The following is a 15672-nucleotide window of genomic DNA, read 5'->3' as shown; positions in this document are numbered from 1 at the left end:
TTTGCAGAATGTATATATCACACTATTTAATATTTATACAAGGATCACCAATGGGGTGATGTCACACAGAGTAATGACAGGAAAAATAAAGCAGCATAGAATAATATTTTGTGTGGGTTCAATCAAAAATGCAATGTGATTACTCTTTCCCCCAGCACACTACTCAATCCCCCCAATATGCAGTATAAAGAGATGGAAGGAGAGAAAACAGGTTTCTGGAATACACACAACAAATGCAGTATCAATCCCAATTTCCCCCCAGCAAACACAGAGAAAAACGGGAATGATTGCAATTTGTCAAAATGGTTTTGAATGTGGCTTTGAATGGATGGGAAAACACTAAAAATTGATTTAATTCACTAAAATGGTTTCAATACTAGTGGGAGCCGCTTTGAATGGTTGCAGAAATGATTATTGAGTAACTAGCAGGTTGAAAACTTAATTCTGAGGTCAGATGCAATAAACAGCTATTTCACACTTGATGGATTTGAGCCAAATGAAAATGTGCGGCAAACATTTCCGCGCGCGGTAAGCACAATTGCAGAAAAACTATAAGGAGTTGGGAGGCGATTCTAGCACACACAGTGAAGAAGTTATGAAGGTTTTGGTGGAGGTCGGTTTTTTCAGAAAGAGTTAAAATTTGTAAAACAAGGTTGTGCTTTTTTAAATTACAAACAAGGTTTCTTACACTAGGGAGAATATGAAGCCAGAAACTACACGACAGCACAGCCACCAGCCCAGCGACGCCTCTGGATGGTTTTTGCCCACCGCGACGCTTGCCTTTCTTCAGCAAATATGTTAGCGCAAGATGATTTTAACATTACTATTACAAAGGACTATATAGCAAGAGAAAGAGTTCCAGTAAGACAAAAAGATTTTCTACAACGCAGTTCTCGATATAAGAGAATGGGTTTGGATTGGATTAGATATGGATAGGATATTTGCCTGGGACAATCCTATGCTATGAATACTCGCTACCAAGGTTTGGAATCGACCCGTCAGAGATCTGGTCAGGGAGACTTTCTGGACTGGAATTCTGCTAGCACACCGGACTGGACTCAAGGCGCTCTGGTTCTGCACTCAGCACGGCACTCTGGACACTGCACGGCAGGATTGGACTGGATCGGACGGGTTGGTTCTGGTTCGCTGATATCTGGTCACAGCTCTGCTCTACTGGGTTGGATCTCTGGACTGTGGCAAGAATTCTTAGCAAGAAAGCAGCACAGCTCAGCCAAGCTGTTTTTTTTGTTCCCCTTGGGGGCCTGGGGTAAAATCTAGATACAGGATTTATTAAAAGGCCAAGCTGAGAAGGGTTCAGCTTTGGAAATGGGCCTTTCTGCTTTCAAAGTTCTGGCGTCTGGAAAATAGATTTCTCTTGCAAAGTGCTCCGCCAGCAATCGGATGGTGGGTGAATGTGTGTGTGTCTCTAGGTCATAAACTGTCTCTATTTATGTATTTTCTAAACGGGTGGGTATGCGGACTTCTACTAGGCACACCCCTACGGATTATATTGGTTAGGGTATGTCCTCTCCCCTGATTTTAGAAGAAAACAGAGTGTCATGATGACGCTGTATTTTATGATCCAGGGAGAACATCCCCTTTGTTTCTGCACAAGAAATCTATTTTTCATACAAGACATTTACAATTTTGCAACCTTAATACCAATAGCATATTTATATCAGATATTTGTTGGAGCAACTATTCATCCGAGCAACGTCTCGGTGAGAGCTTGGGTCTAGATTTGGCAATTTTTCACACTTTTGGTCGGGTGCCCAATATCAGATTTGTCCACATTTTTACAAATATGTGCGCATGATATCTGGGCATAATCATGTGAAGTTTCATGTTTCTGCCATCACCACAATTGCTACAAAACCACAAATTCTGTAGTCTTGTCCCTGAACATAGCACAGAGTTCTGAGTAGTTTTAAAATGTGACCAGAATTTTCATATTAACAATACTGTCATTTTACAAATGTTTACAATCTTACACAGCTCTCTGTCCTTTTCAAAAATATACTTTCTTGTGCTTTAAGAATACACATAACTGTCTGTCCCCGCCCCCAAAGTTTTGGTGGGTCAATAGCAATCCGCGCCTCTGTCCTTTGGCAGGAATTTCTGTTGACAGTTGCATCTGCATATCTTTTCAATAAAGGGAACCATTTATCTCTCCCCAGTGCAACAGGCCAAAGTTTCCTCCCCTCTCCATTAACACCTGAATGGGAGTTCCTGGAGCAGAGAGCAGGAGGAAGGTGCCTTCTGTGTGGGGCACGCTGTGGAATTTGCTTTGAAGTTCTGTGGCTGGCATTAGAGGTTACTTTAAAACTCCACTTTGTTTAAACTTTTCTTTGATGAAATAAATTTAGATTTTCAAAACAGGCAAACATATCTCCAATTCCAGTCTTTTTAAACATAGACATTAAATAGTTGCAACCTATATTATTTTTGATAGCAAGTCACTTAATTTCAACCATGTGATTTTAACTGCACAAGTTAAGCTTCCAATGTAATTAATTGACAGCTGTCCCACAGGCAGCCAGCAGTACTGTGCCCATTTTCTGACAGATTTTTACAGACAAGCACACTTTTTAATGTGGATATTCTTGTGATGGAATCTGCTTTTCCTGACGTTGTGTGCTAATGTGGATTCTTTAAATAAAGTGACGGGTAACACCCAGCAAAGATGGTGGATATTTTCTGATGCTTGGAATCATTATTTTGTAATTTCAGCAACCAAGGAAAAACGGATTCCAGAGCACTTCTGGGTTTCCTTGCAATGAAGCACTGCCTTTCATGTAGTTTCCCTTTTCACTATGTGGGCAGCCCAATGACAGGTTTTAGCAGTGTGGTCTCCTGTTCCACCCCTGACACAGTCAAAGTAGATTGGCAGCCAACGTTCTGGTTTCACTGCGCAATTTTCAGAGGTTTAGCACACATAGGACTTTTTGCGGCCATTTTGTTGGTTCTGGTGCCACCAGCACACAGTGATGTCGCAGGGCAGAGCCTAGTGGGTCAATGCATCACACAGGAATGCCCGAGTTGTACAACTTCTGCCACAGCCTACATCTGCAAACAGTGTGGAAGGCTGTGCTAAATCCAGTAATAGTGCCTAAGTGAGCTGGCCGCTGGTGACCCAAGAATGTTCAACTAGGGTCAAGATGTTACTTAGGGTCCCTGCTCCTTTAATAAACCCAGTTTTAAAGATATAAACAGTTTTTGACTCCAATGTTCATTCACTTTGTCATTACCTTCAACAATACTCCGACAAAGATTTTAGCCAGAATATCTAGCATGGCGAATAACCGATAATGTGCTGGCTCCTGGCACCTACCTTTCTTGTGTACAGGTACTATAACACGTCTGCGCCAAGTGGATGGAATTATGTTGGTGGCAGAGATACTTTTAAATAACTGAAATTTTAGCTTGCAAAGTCCATTGCAACCTGCTTGAAAGCTTTATAAGGAAGTAATTGTTTTATACAACTCAAGGGGGGTCAAAGTGAAGGACCAAGATGCTTCTGTGAGGTCCGACTCAATGGATGATGACAGAAATGTGCCTATCGTTTACTCTTATAAAAGTGTCCCAATCATCCATGCTTACGGTAGTCACTACCAAAGGAGCTTGGGCCTGAGACCTAATTAGTTGCCAGAACCGTCTATAGTTCTTCTTTAAAATAGCAGAAGTAAGCAATTGCCAACACTCCAATTTCTTGGTCTTCTTGTAGGCTCTAAGCCATGATGTATAGCCTTGTTTTATGAGTCTTGATAAGATAAGGTTTTTGTATGCGAGTCAACGGAGCGAATAAAGTAGTGAGAACCTTAGGATAAGCTTTCAAAACACATAGATGTCTCATTATCAGCCAGAGCAATCAGAGTCTCACAAAACTGAATCGGTGCTTGGGTGCTGTCCGCCGTGGTTTCAGCAGCAAGGCTTTGACAGCCCACCAAAGCAGGGCAATTAATTTGAATAGCTTCAGTTTGCATGTTGACCAGTCGGAGATTGGCCAAGTTCCAAGTTATCCTGTTATCACCAAAATTGACATCTAAAGGTCCAGCTTGGTCAGAAGGCACTGAGGAAATCCAACATATCCAACACTACCAATATGGGAAATGGGTTTAAGTCTACTTGATTGAAAATATTTGAACCTTTCCAATTTGACATTTGTTGTTGTTCATTTTTTGGGTCAAAAATGCAGGGGCAGGCCCCCCGCACCACACTCCCCACCTTAGCCTATTCCCTTACCCATCCCCATATATTTATTCAATTTAATTTGACTGAAAAAACGATAAAAAAAATTAGGGAAATTAAAAAGCTCAATTTTTTTTGGGATCAAGTAGTGCTGTTGCCATTTCAACAGCCTCACCTACCCTATTCTCATCAACAGTAGAGTTAAGCATAGGCGTATCAGGAGTATGCAACATACTCTTTCTCAGCGCTTCATCAGCATTAAGTGCATCATGATTTCAACTCGAGCAAATCTCCAGGTGTTAAATGGAAGAAACCTGAGGTGGCAACAATGGACAGTCCGGCGTTGTAGTAGTCATTAGTGTCACGTTAGAATATGCCGTCATATCAGGCGTCGGCCCTGTGATGGCTTTAGAGACACTTTCAACAATTTTCTACCCCCAACAACTGTAAAGAGGACAGCGACTGGCATTGTGTGCTTCGCGCGCAGTGCACATGTCTCTGTCACACTGTTGAAGCACCGCTTTAGCGTGCCAATGACATTTATATCCCCCCTGGCAGACAGGCAGTTCCAAGGAACAAGCCCAACGGTCACCGCCACGGGAAACAGATGTAGCCCCGGTGAGCAAAAGCAGGTAGGCAAGAGCAATTCACTCCATGTAGCACTATGTGTAGCACAACAGCAAAAGTTACAAATGAGAACAGCGCTGCTTCAGCATGCCAATGATGTTTTTATACCCCAGGTAGACAGGCAGCTCCAAAATATGGAGCCCAATGGTCACTGCCACAAGGAAATGGGAGATGTAGTCCAGGCTAGCAAAGCAGGCAGGAAAGAGCAATTCACTCTGTGTAGCATAACAGGAAAAGTCACAAATGAAACATGTTATCATGCAATAGCCTGAGGAGGCTATCCTGGGAAAGAGCCTTAAACAGACTAGGGCACCTAATCGCTGGTATCTGCCCCCCTCCCCGAATCTGAGAAACATCTCTCAGAAAACTGAGACTGCATGTTTTTGACTTTCTCTGACTCGTGCCAGGGCCTGGGATCTAGACTCCAGTATATGGGCATCTTTCTTCCTAACTTGCTTTCATGTTTTGTCCAGTGTGAGAAACCTGAGGGTGTTCTCCCAAGTAGACCTCGGGAGACCCTTATTAAAGTGGCCAGGGGAGGGCTAGCACTCTCAAATCCCAACCCTGGCGGTGGCCGAGCGAGGGAGGATCACATGGATAGGGGTAGCCAGGGTTGTGCTCAGGGGAATGCCCCAGGTGAGACGCACTATGTTACGAGGGGAGAAGATGAGGGGAGTGAGATCCCTGAGACTTTTATGGGCTTTGCCACATCTGCCCCCTTCTTCCCATTGATTCTCTCTTACCCAAAAATTCACCGACCCCTCCGTATATAACCTGTTTCCTAGGATATCAAACCCTGTCCAATTCAGAAACTCTCTCCCCCAAAACCCCCTGTAGTCCCGTGCCATACCCGGTCATTCTTTTCCACACCCTTCTGGTCACTCTTTCCCGTACTCCCCTTCTGTTCAGACAAAACACTAATTCCTAGAATTCCCCCTATTCACTTCATACTAATAATCCCGGTCATTCCCGTTTGCCCCACAAACCCTACCAATCCCGTCCCTCTGATTGCCATCTTCTGAACACCCAATCTACTATGACAGAACACTACTGTTTCCACAATCCCCTATGTTCTGTTCTCCACCCTTGTCATTCTCGTCCGTTACACAAACCTTTCCTATCCTGTCCCCTAGGATACTCTGACACTCCAACCCCTCCCCCCCCTCCTCCCTTTTCCTACACAAATACTTTTTCATACTGAAGACAGTGCAATAATGTAAAACCGGTTTACTGGACATGTCCCAATACAAGAGTCAGGCAATTGATCAGAATCATACACACTTGACGGTCCTTTCCCTTCACCACAGGGCTAAAAGGTGGAGCCCGAGAGCACAGGACGCGAAAGGAGAGTACAGCAGACAGCACAACGAGACTACTTCCACACTGCAGTTCAAGAGAAGGAGAAAGGTGGCAGGAATCGAGAGGGTGGCGAGGAGAGAAGTGACTAACGCTCACCTGATTCTCGCAGAGGCGCCGGTCTTGACTGGGCGACTACCGTATCTTCAAAAGTGATGTGTAGCACCCGGTTGGCTCTTTGGGCTGGACCTCTGTGCACTGTATGCCTGACTCGAAGAGTAAGATGTCTGCAGATAGAAAATATGGGATTAATGAACTGGGGTTATTGGGGTGTCCCTATCTCTTTCCTTTTCTCCTCTCCTGTAGAACCCCAAAGGTTAACGCTCTCACCTTAGGTAAGTGAACGCCGAGCTCTCCATCTGCCTCGGGGCAGGGTGCTGTAACCAGTTTCTTCACTGGATAGGTAGCGCAGGCCTCTTGACTTCAGAGGACTGCTGTCCGTCGTTTACTTCACGAACGGTGAGTTCCGAATATTTCAAATGTCTTTAGAAGTCTTTTGTAATGCTGTCTCTTATTTTGCAGGGTTCCAGCGATGGCGGTTGACTGGCTGAAGTGAGTTGAGGATGGACCCGTATGCGGAATAGAAGCGCCTGGAAGCGCGTAAGTAAGCGCTTGTTGCTTGCTTCACGATGCGCACTAACTGTCCTTTTATTTTGCAGGTACCAGTTTGGAGCTGCTGAAGGATGCCGGAATGCCCACTGAGTTCGGCGTGGATGGAGTAATGGCACGTGAGTATTTAACGTTACCCAATGTCTTTAAACGCACCTTCTTTTGTCTTACAGATGCGGGATGCAGCGCCGAAGGCCTCCGGAGCGTGCAAAGAGTTGGTAAGCTTTTGTCTTTCAGATGCCGGAATGCAGTGCGATGACCTCCGGAGCGCGTGAAGAGTAGGTAAGCCTTTGTCTTTCAGATGCAGGAATGCTGCGCGAGGCGTTGATGACAGCCGATGGACCAGGCAAGAGATGCGCTGTCACTGAAGACCGTAGTGCTAACCTGTTCTTTCTTGTCTTTATAGATGTTGCTGAAGACTGGATTCAGGATGGTAAGCCTTTTTCCTTTAGGCCCAGGATCAGATGCAGAAGACACGATGAGCGTTCTGCTGCAGAGGATGCAGAATAACGCAAAGCAAGATTCATCCATCGGGTGTGGTTTAAATAGCCTCCTGTAGTGCTTAGGTGTCTCCTTCCACAGCCACGCCTAGGTAAGAAAAGAGTTCCTGCTTTCCAGAAGAGTTCCAGTGTTCTGAACCTAGGGAGTGGCTCCTGCCCCACCCAACAGGAAAAGTAGTCCCAAACAGAAGAGGATCAGGGGTTCAACTGGCAGGTAAGTAAGCAGCATGGTCTGCTGCAGGTAAGTCCACCCAAGCATTATGAGCCCGGCGCTTGCAGCGCTGGGACTGGGCATATTTATGAGCCTGGCGCTACTGGCGCCAGGACAGGGTCCAAAAGGTCCTGGGACTGGCTGGCACTCGGAACCTGGGTTATGGGTCTGCTTCCAAGGGAATTGGGTAAGTCCTGGCCTTTTGGAAGCAGAGATCATGACAGTGACTTTACCCTTTTTGTCCCAGGCCTGCGGAACCTTTGTGGAAGAGAGCCTAACACCGGGAACAATAGCACAAGTGTCCATCAGCAGATGTCAACGGTACACAGGGCAAGCCTATGCAGATAAGCAGGAGTAAGGGAAGCTCCCGAGCCCATGGTACTGGCCTTGACTCCAGAGAAGCCAAAAGCTAAGTGGCTCATCACAGCAGAGAACCGAAGGGAGAACTGATAAGAGCCAGGCTGTGTGGAGTGAGAATCGCAAAGTGGCAAGCTTTGAACCAAAGCTGATGAACTTTGACTGAACAGTTAAAAGTGTGAAGGGGAGACAAGCCGCAGAGGGAAGCTGGCACCACGTGGGTTTTAACTCGAGTCTCTGGTCGAGCCCCATATGAGAGAAACTAGCGACACCAGAAGGCCATAGGAGGGCCGGCGAAATAGGTCAAAGTGGTCATACAGACAGTCAAGCAAAATCGCTGTACAATCGAAAGACTTTGATCTGCAAGCACTGTGAAAGAAAGGGAATTGAATCCCAACACTATTGGACAACGGAGAATGTGAAGTAAAGAGGGCTCTGAGCCTGACCGAGGGAGATCCAGGGGTGAAGCTGTCACATCAGTTGATTGATAAAGGAACTGCGATATATTTTGGAATACGATACGTGAAGTGTCAGCGCCCAGAAGAGGTGAACCCATCATCCAGCGAACATTGGAAAAGAACTTCCATTTGTTAAAGGAACTTTTGTTTTGTTGTTCGAACACGTCAGGTCCTCGAAGCCAAGAGACTTTCAAGTGAAACGAGACTTGACCATCGACGGCCCTGATAACTGAAAGCTTGAGGGTTAAAAGCTGAACTATCATCTTGTGCTAGAAAAGCCTGAGAATGTCCTGAGAGCTGCCATTGAAACCGTCGTCTTGTGCTGGAGAAGCCCGAGACAACTGTGCTCCAAGCTCCCATCTTGCCCTGTGTCCAAAACATAGGGAAGTGACGCCCAGGCTACTGCATCCCAACATATTATTTGAGAACACTTCTTTCTTTTCTTGAGAACTATCCCACACCTCTTTTTGTATTAGTTGTGAGGCTTGGCAAAAGGTTTCTTAATATAGGCCCTTTTTATTTTGACAACGCCACTAGGACTGACTTATTTTTCATTTGATGGTTGACACTTGTTCCCGTCTTAGATTTATGTTGATGTTGAGGCGTTTTTCCAACCTAGCATACAAAATTAATTGGTCAATAAACACCCTTGAACTGTGATCACTTGTATCTGCCTTACTTGTTGTCACCATGAGTTCCTCACACCAGCAACTGAGTTGCAACAGTTAGGACACTTAAGGTTGTTTTTCTACTTCTTGCTCTCTGGACACCTTCTAGAATCATAGCCCTGAATGTGCTCTTCAGTGACCTTCCCTGAGGTCTTATATAGGGCTTATAAGGACTCTGTTCAGTCAATGAACCTCGATTATTTCCTCAGTTCCCTTCCTGCAAGCAATGGATTTGGTGCAGCTATGCTTCCCCCCCTCCTATATAGGTGTTTTGTCACTCCCTAGCTATGCTGGCTTTCACCTTTCCATCTTCTTGTATTGACTGCCTCATTTGCTAGCAGGTACTCAGACTTTAAAATGTCAGGCAGAAGTTGGGCTGGCTGCTCTGCGCAGATATGTCTGACCTTGCAGCTCGTCTTAGGCGAAGCAGTGAGCAGGTCAGAACTGAGCAATTTGTGAGGGAGTTTGTGTGGTTGTAGAAGTGTAAGTCTTCACGTAAACAATTCTTTGCATCTGCAGCAGAAATGTACTGCTGGTTCATGGAATACAGGCTTAAACTCTTCCCGTACTAATGTTAGAGCATAGCACAGTATCAAAATTGTGTAGTCTGAATGCTTACTGAATGTCCTAGGCTTCTTTGGAGTGGCCGTGACAGGGTTAGCTTGCCTCTTCAGGGTTCCAGATTGAGGGGAGCTGGGAGCCATTTAGCTCCTGCTTGCAACATAGGAGAGCCCTGGTTAGCTTGACACTGGCATGTACCACAAGCTAAATTTGGCTGCCCAGGCCAGGTGATTCTGAACAAACACACCTATGTGAAATTAACTCTTTGTTTGGAAAAATCTATAAACATTAGGAAACATCTATACTATAGTTTAAGCATAAGGGGTCATGAATAATGTACACAATTATATGTCTCCAGGTTATGTGGAAGTTAGACTTGTGGAATGCTATGTACTAGCTCCTCGTTCCTGGTTGTTCCTGGTCACTGGTTAGTGCTGGATACCCATGGAGCTGCTTTACTTATCCCATCTTAATTTTTAGCCCTGCTCGTGTGCGATTGTCTGAAAGAAACACTTTCAACTAGATCCCTTGATTTCTGGTAGACGCACAAAGCTGAGCAGATAGAAAGCACTATGAAAGATACGCTGTATTGGGTAAGGCAACACCTCGCACGTAAGCACCCCATGCCCCCAGAATCTTCCCAACCACAGCAGTGACTTCGCTTATCCGACTTCCTCACACTGAGCACTATAACTCATTGTAGGAAATCCCTGAGGATTTATATCCATAAGTGCAATGAAATGTGCAATAAATGCAAGCTTTTTTTTCTCAAATTTGAAAGAAAAAAATAACTATACTTACTTCCTCTTGTGACCCAAAATATTCTTCTTGGGAAGTTTTTAAATCCGTCTTCAAGTGCAAGATTATTTGATCTCGGTTACAAACCTAGAAAAATAACAAAATTGTGTTAAGCATTAAATAATGTTGGATAAAACAGTGGATTTCATTCAGTGCAGGAGAGGGTAACCATTCTGATTATGACCGTATTAAAGTTGCTGGTTCACCATCATTATTTGGGGGACTCTATACAAGTGTGAGCCAACTAAAGGGTGGTGCTGGGAAATCCCCACAACGAAAAAAAGAAAATCAGGATAATCTTCATCCACAAAATGATCTGTTCTAGATCTGAGTATTCTGCTCTTCAGGCCACTGAACCCACTGTATTTTACAGGTGGTTGCCTCACCTTATCCTCTGCTATTGTTGAGGGTTCCAAACCCTCTTCATTTATCTAATCTAGATACAAACTTTCTGGGTTCAGTACCCTTCGAATGACTGATAGCTACTCTTGTAGGTGGATGGGCCATTGGTTGTAGCTGGCAGGCATAGCTAGAGAGGTTATTGGGGTGAGCTGAACCTACCCTTGACTTGCTTCTTCGTTTGTCTGAATTGCATGTAATTACATTGGTCCAGTCTCATTCCTCCTCCCACCATCTGGGTCCTGCCCAGGGCTAACATTAACCACTGGACATTTCCTATTCTGGCTAACAAGGACCTGGTAGCTGCCACCTCCTTCTCTTCTTGACCCTCTCAGTTTTCGTACCACTCTCCTCCTCTGTTACAATTACTTATGTGACACTGATGTCTGCACCTCGCCCCAAGATTCTACCACCTCCTCCACAACCCTCTTCTTTACCTTCGGCCACAGTCATCCTTCTGATCACATCAGATTTGCTGGTCTGGTTTTCTTCATTATTCTCACGTGCTGCCTCAACTTCCCTTCCTACGGTCAGCCACTGCTGCCACCTCAACATCAGATGTTACCACTTCCTTCCATACAACCAACTCTTTCTAGCCATCTGATTTCACCATCTACTTTGCTAACACCATCACCTTCTGTTCACTTTACGATCCTCCATTTGTCTCCACCTACTTTAAAATAACCACCTACTTCTCCCGCTCAACTCTCACACTTCCTCTTGCTCTGTTATTCCTCCCCCTCACCAGCCCTCTACAGCAACCTCTTGTTTCTCTGCTCTCCAATCGCCAACCTCCCATAGACACAATCCTTCTGTTTCTCTAAACCACAATGCCAGACTGGGCAGTTTAGGTATTATAGGGCTCTTCCTCCTTCCCCTGTTTGAGGCTTCTGGTGAGGGTTTGCACCCGTGTTCCTTGAATGACATAGGGCTCTGAGTGGTTAAGCTGCCCGAGTACACATAGGTCTGCTTCGGACTAAGAGGGTAGGACTGTGCCTATCACTGCCATGTCCACCACCTTGACAGGCAGTATTCACTCCAAGATCCTCCCCCCCATCCCCCCATGTGCTGTTTATGCTGTGCTGGGAGCTTCTGCTTTCTCAGCATGTGAATTCCATACAGGAAACACATTGGGTAACCTGCATAGTCTGTGTGCTAGGGGAACCTAAAACATTGTATACCCAGCAGAGAAACTCTCTACCAAAAGGCAATGCTAATGTAACTTTGGCTTTGCTCTGCTACAATCCCCAGTCAAAGCTGCAGTCTTTCAACAATGTATAGCGTGCCTGTTTCGAACAGCACCCCTTTTAAGATGTGAATTGACTTTGCTGATGTTCTGGATGAGGTTTTAAATTTAAAACCATTACAGCATATGGTTTAATTAGCTAAGGCAAATGTTCTCCCTTAAGGGAACAGGCACTTTTCCCCCATCACTGGAGGTTAGCTTAAAAAGGGATGCTGGCTCTCTCAATTGTGGAGGGGCTGCCCAATTACCCTGCAGGGGTTTTCCCAGGGTTGAGGTCAGCGTGCTGCTTTTTGTATTAAGCTGATCTAATGGACCAATGTATTGGGGATGGTGCTGATGCCCAGGACTGGCCTACTGTGAGGCAATGTGACTGGGCCCTGCCAGGCAATGGGGACGGCAGGACAGCAGGACAGCTATAAGGGAAACCAACCCATTTTGCCATTATATATAGTTGAATTTACTTGTACCGTAATAGCCAAGTGCAATATAAAAAGTGTACCTTAATGTAGCTAACAAAGTCATATTTGCACGTTTTCATGACATTATGATCACACTTTCAGGCAGAGATGGAATGAAGCATTCAATAATTGTTGCAACATAACCAGTACCTTCTTGAATTAGCAGTGTGCCTGTTACCGATTTGTAGTTTCTTCATGGAAAGTCCTGGGCGTGAAAGGTTGACCCATATATTGCAGGCTTCAAGGCTTGACTATCACACTGAACTATGTTGTAGCAGGGCAGAGAAAGCAAAACTGTAAGGCATGAAGGGATGGGGTAGTGTGACCAATTGCCATCTGGTGAGGGTGTGAACGCCCTAGCATTTTTTGATTTTTCTGAATATAAAATGATGATGATGGCAATTGCATTTCTAAAAGGGGTGTCTGCTAGTCTGCCCCCCCACCCCTCTTTCACATAGTGCACACATGTGCCCTTGCATCACCCATCTCCTGGCAACTGAAGCACCTGCTCTTCAAGGGCATAGGGCACGTTCAAAGGTCACATGTACATTCCTGACAGCTGCTATGATCCAAAGTCACTACAGCCAGAGGTGACATTTTAACTTCTGCACCTCTGAATAAAAATGTAATAATTGTTGCTTCATCGGTCTGGCTGGTGGCAGGTCAATCTATAAGAATACGCCATATTTGGTTATGGTATGGTGACTGATAAGAGCACACAATTATTAAAGCCACACCAATATGATATCATACAAGTCTCAGCTCTGTGCTCAGACCGGCTATATGTTGCGTATGTGTATTCATGGCAGCATGGCTGTCTGCACTACTTCCAGTTAGACAAATAGCCAGGACGAGGTCGTCTTTTTTTCCATTGGAGGAGGAGGCCCTGGAGAGGACACCTCTGCTTAGGTATAAGAGTCCTCACCATGAGATCTCCTAGGAATTGTGTTACAAAGGTGCACTTGCATAACAGAGGCCAGCCTCGCCTAAAGATGTAGACTACCAAAGGACCTTTGAAGTTGCAGGCATGGGTAGGGATCGGTATTAAGGTAGTCGGAGAGGGAGAAGTGGACCCGGAAATGAGGTCCACCATCTTGCTTTTCTGCAGGCTCTCTGTACCTTCTATCCCCTTTATTGCCTGCAGAGCAAGGCACTTTTGATATATGCAAGAAGGCAAGGGTCACTTGTTACAGTGACAGGGATTGGACCCTGTGACCTTTTATAAGGAAGGGGTCTTGCACCCCTCCTTGATTCTTTCCTGGACACCAAAAATACTACATCTCTGGATCCCTGTTGGGAGTGTGGCCCTTTATAAAGTCCTCTGCCGTAGTGGTGAAGACAGGTGCAATCCAAGGCAGAGGAAAGCTCTGCTCCCTAATCATGCCCAGGGCACATTGCAGGTGATCTGCTGTGGACCAAAGCCTGCCACTCTGCAAGATACACTGGAACTAGGCTCCTCATTGGAGGTAAACAAAACTCTAGACGGTGCAAGCCAAAGTCCTTGGACTGGGAAGGCAGAGCAAGGGGGACTTATCTTGTCCTAGAGTCCCTCGATTGGGACACCCAGCAACCAGAAGCCCAGATGCAGCTGGAATCCTGTTTGCATGGCTTCAAACCACCTTTGACCTGCATCAGGCAACCTTTGAGTCAACAGGACCTCTAGTGCTGCGTTTGGCACTTTGCGCATCTTCAAACTGATGCTGCCTCATACCGGTAGCACTCTTCGCCACTTCCTCTCGAACACTGGATCAGCACCGTGGAAGGCTTTGACTCGCTGCATCTTTGAGCACTGAATCTAACCAACAGGACCTCACCTCAACCAGACCTTTGACTTGAACCGCTGGAAAGTATGGTGGCATGTGCGACTCAACCCAGCCCTAACCTTGTTTTGAACACTGACCTAAGCCTATTGGTACACTTTGAATTGCATCACAGTGAATGTTCGCTCGGCCCACAAGGAACCCCATCTCGATGCTGACTCACTTTTAGATCAATGCTACTTGACGCATCTGAAACCCAGTTCAACCACAAAGGAAGTACTGGGAAGCCCAGTTCGGTGCTGTCCAACCACCCAAGAAGAACAAGATACTCTCAAGAGGCTTGTGCCTGCTGGTCGACTTTTTGGGACCATATTGACTTCAAGCCACTTTTTTCACCTTTTCTTGCAGAAACATATCCTTTAAAGTGTCATGGCTGCAGTTGGCTGCACCCCTGCTCAAGTACACAGAGTGCTATGCTCTACAAATTCTTCATTGTATGTGTTCTTTTTACTGGGGTGGCTGTGTTTCTATATCGTTATTCACATTCTTAATAGTCTGAATAAAGTATAGGTATTTTTATAGAACCTTGATTGGACATCATTTTATTCTTGAGTCTTTGTAATATTGCTTTTTCGGTTGTTACTGTGATCACTTCATACCACTCCTGAGAGTATAGCCTGGCACTGTCATCAAAGTTTCAGACTTGTGCTTCTAGGAGGCCGGTGTCCGTGGCCAAAGGCAAAGGGGCCAAGGACAAAACAGCAGAGACAGGGGAAAATGTCAAAATATCAGATAACAAGCAGTCCCAGATACAAGTATGTATTCCTTGCTAAGCATGTAAAAGGTGGCAGGAAATATGACAGTTCCCAGGCACACCCAGAACCTTTGCTTGCATTACAGGATTGGGAGCAGAGCAGTGCTTGGTAGTGTTCCATTCCAGTATTTGGGAGCTCTGCGGCATGTATTCAGGCAGAGCAGACACCCACTGGAAGCCCTACAGTGCAGCATGCTAAGTGCATGTTGGATCTTTTCTTTTACCAGGGGAATGGGTTGGAGAAGGTTTGTCAACAAACCATTGCCTCAGAGATGCAGGCGAGACTGGCACATTGGCAGTCAGATGCCAGTGAAGAGCCTTAGAGCAATTGGTAGGTGGTATCAGGAGTGGAAGTCATGCATTACTGAGTGGGAAGCTTGAGAGTGTTAGTTCGGATAATCACTCTGTAGGTCGCCTTGTCAGTTTATTTAAAGTCTTCATGCATTTGAATGTTGAGGTCTTCCTAGCTGTTTCAGTCTTGAAATTACCCTTAAATATAGGGATTTCAAGATTGAAGGTATGATTTGGTTTCCAAAAATGTGCATACAAACATTACACTTATATACCAACAGAGAGATACACACCCCTCATCCATACAGGCAACATTTACCAATGATACATTAACATACATTAGTTTCGAAAATCATTTTACAAGATGTCCA

General features: G+C 45.3%; 1 protein-coding gene across 3 annotated transcripts in view; it reads right to left on the bottom strand.

The window, feature by feature from the left end:
- The window catches only part of LOC138497642 (polyamine-modulated factor 1-binding protein 1-like), a 2990269-nt gene that overhangs the window by 2050318 nt on the left and 924279 nt on the right, over positions 1-15672 (bottom strand). For all 3 annotated transcript variants that reach the window (XM_069621239.1, XM_069621237.1, XM_069621238.1), the window contains one exon: positions 10337-10420. In XM_069621239.1, the coding sequence (XP_069477340.1) occupies positions 10337-10420 (84 nt within the window). The remainder of the gene's footprint in view (positions 1-10336; positions 10421-15672) is intronic.

The sequence above is a fragment of the Ambystoma mexicanum genome, chromosome 5q, assembly GCF_040938575.1.
Source record: "Ambystoma mexicanum isolate Mex_15411 chromosome 5q, UKY_AmexF1_1, whole genome shotgun sequence".
NCBI classification, from domain to species: Eukaryota; Metazoa; Chordata; class Amphibia; order Caudata; family Ambystomatidae; genus Ambystoma; species Ambystoma mexicanum.
Note: the sequence above shows the minus strand (reverse complement) of the source record. Positions and strands in the feature narration are given on the sequence as shown.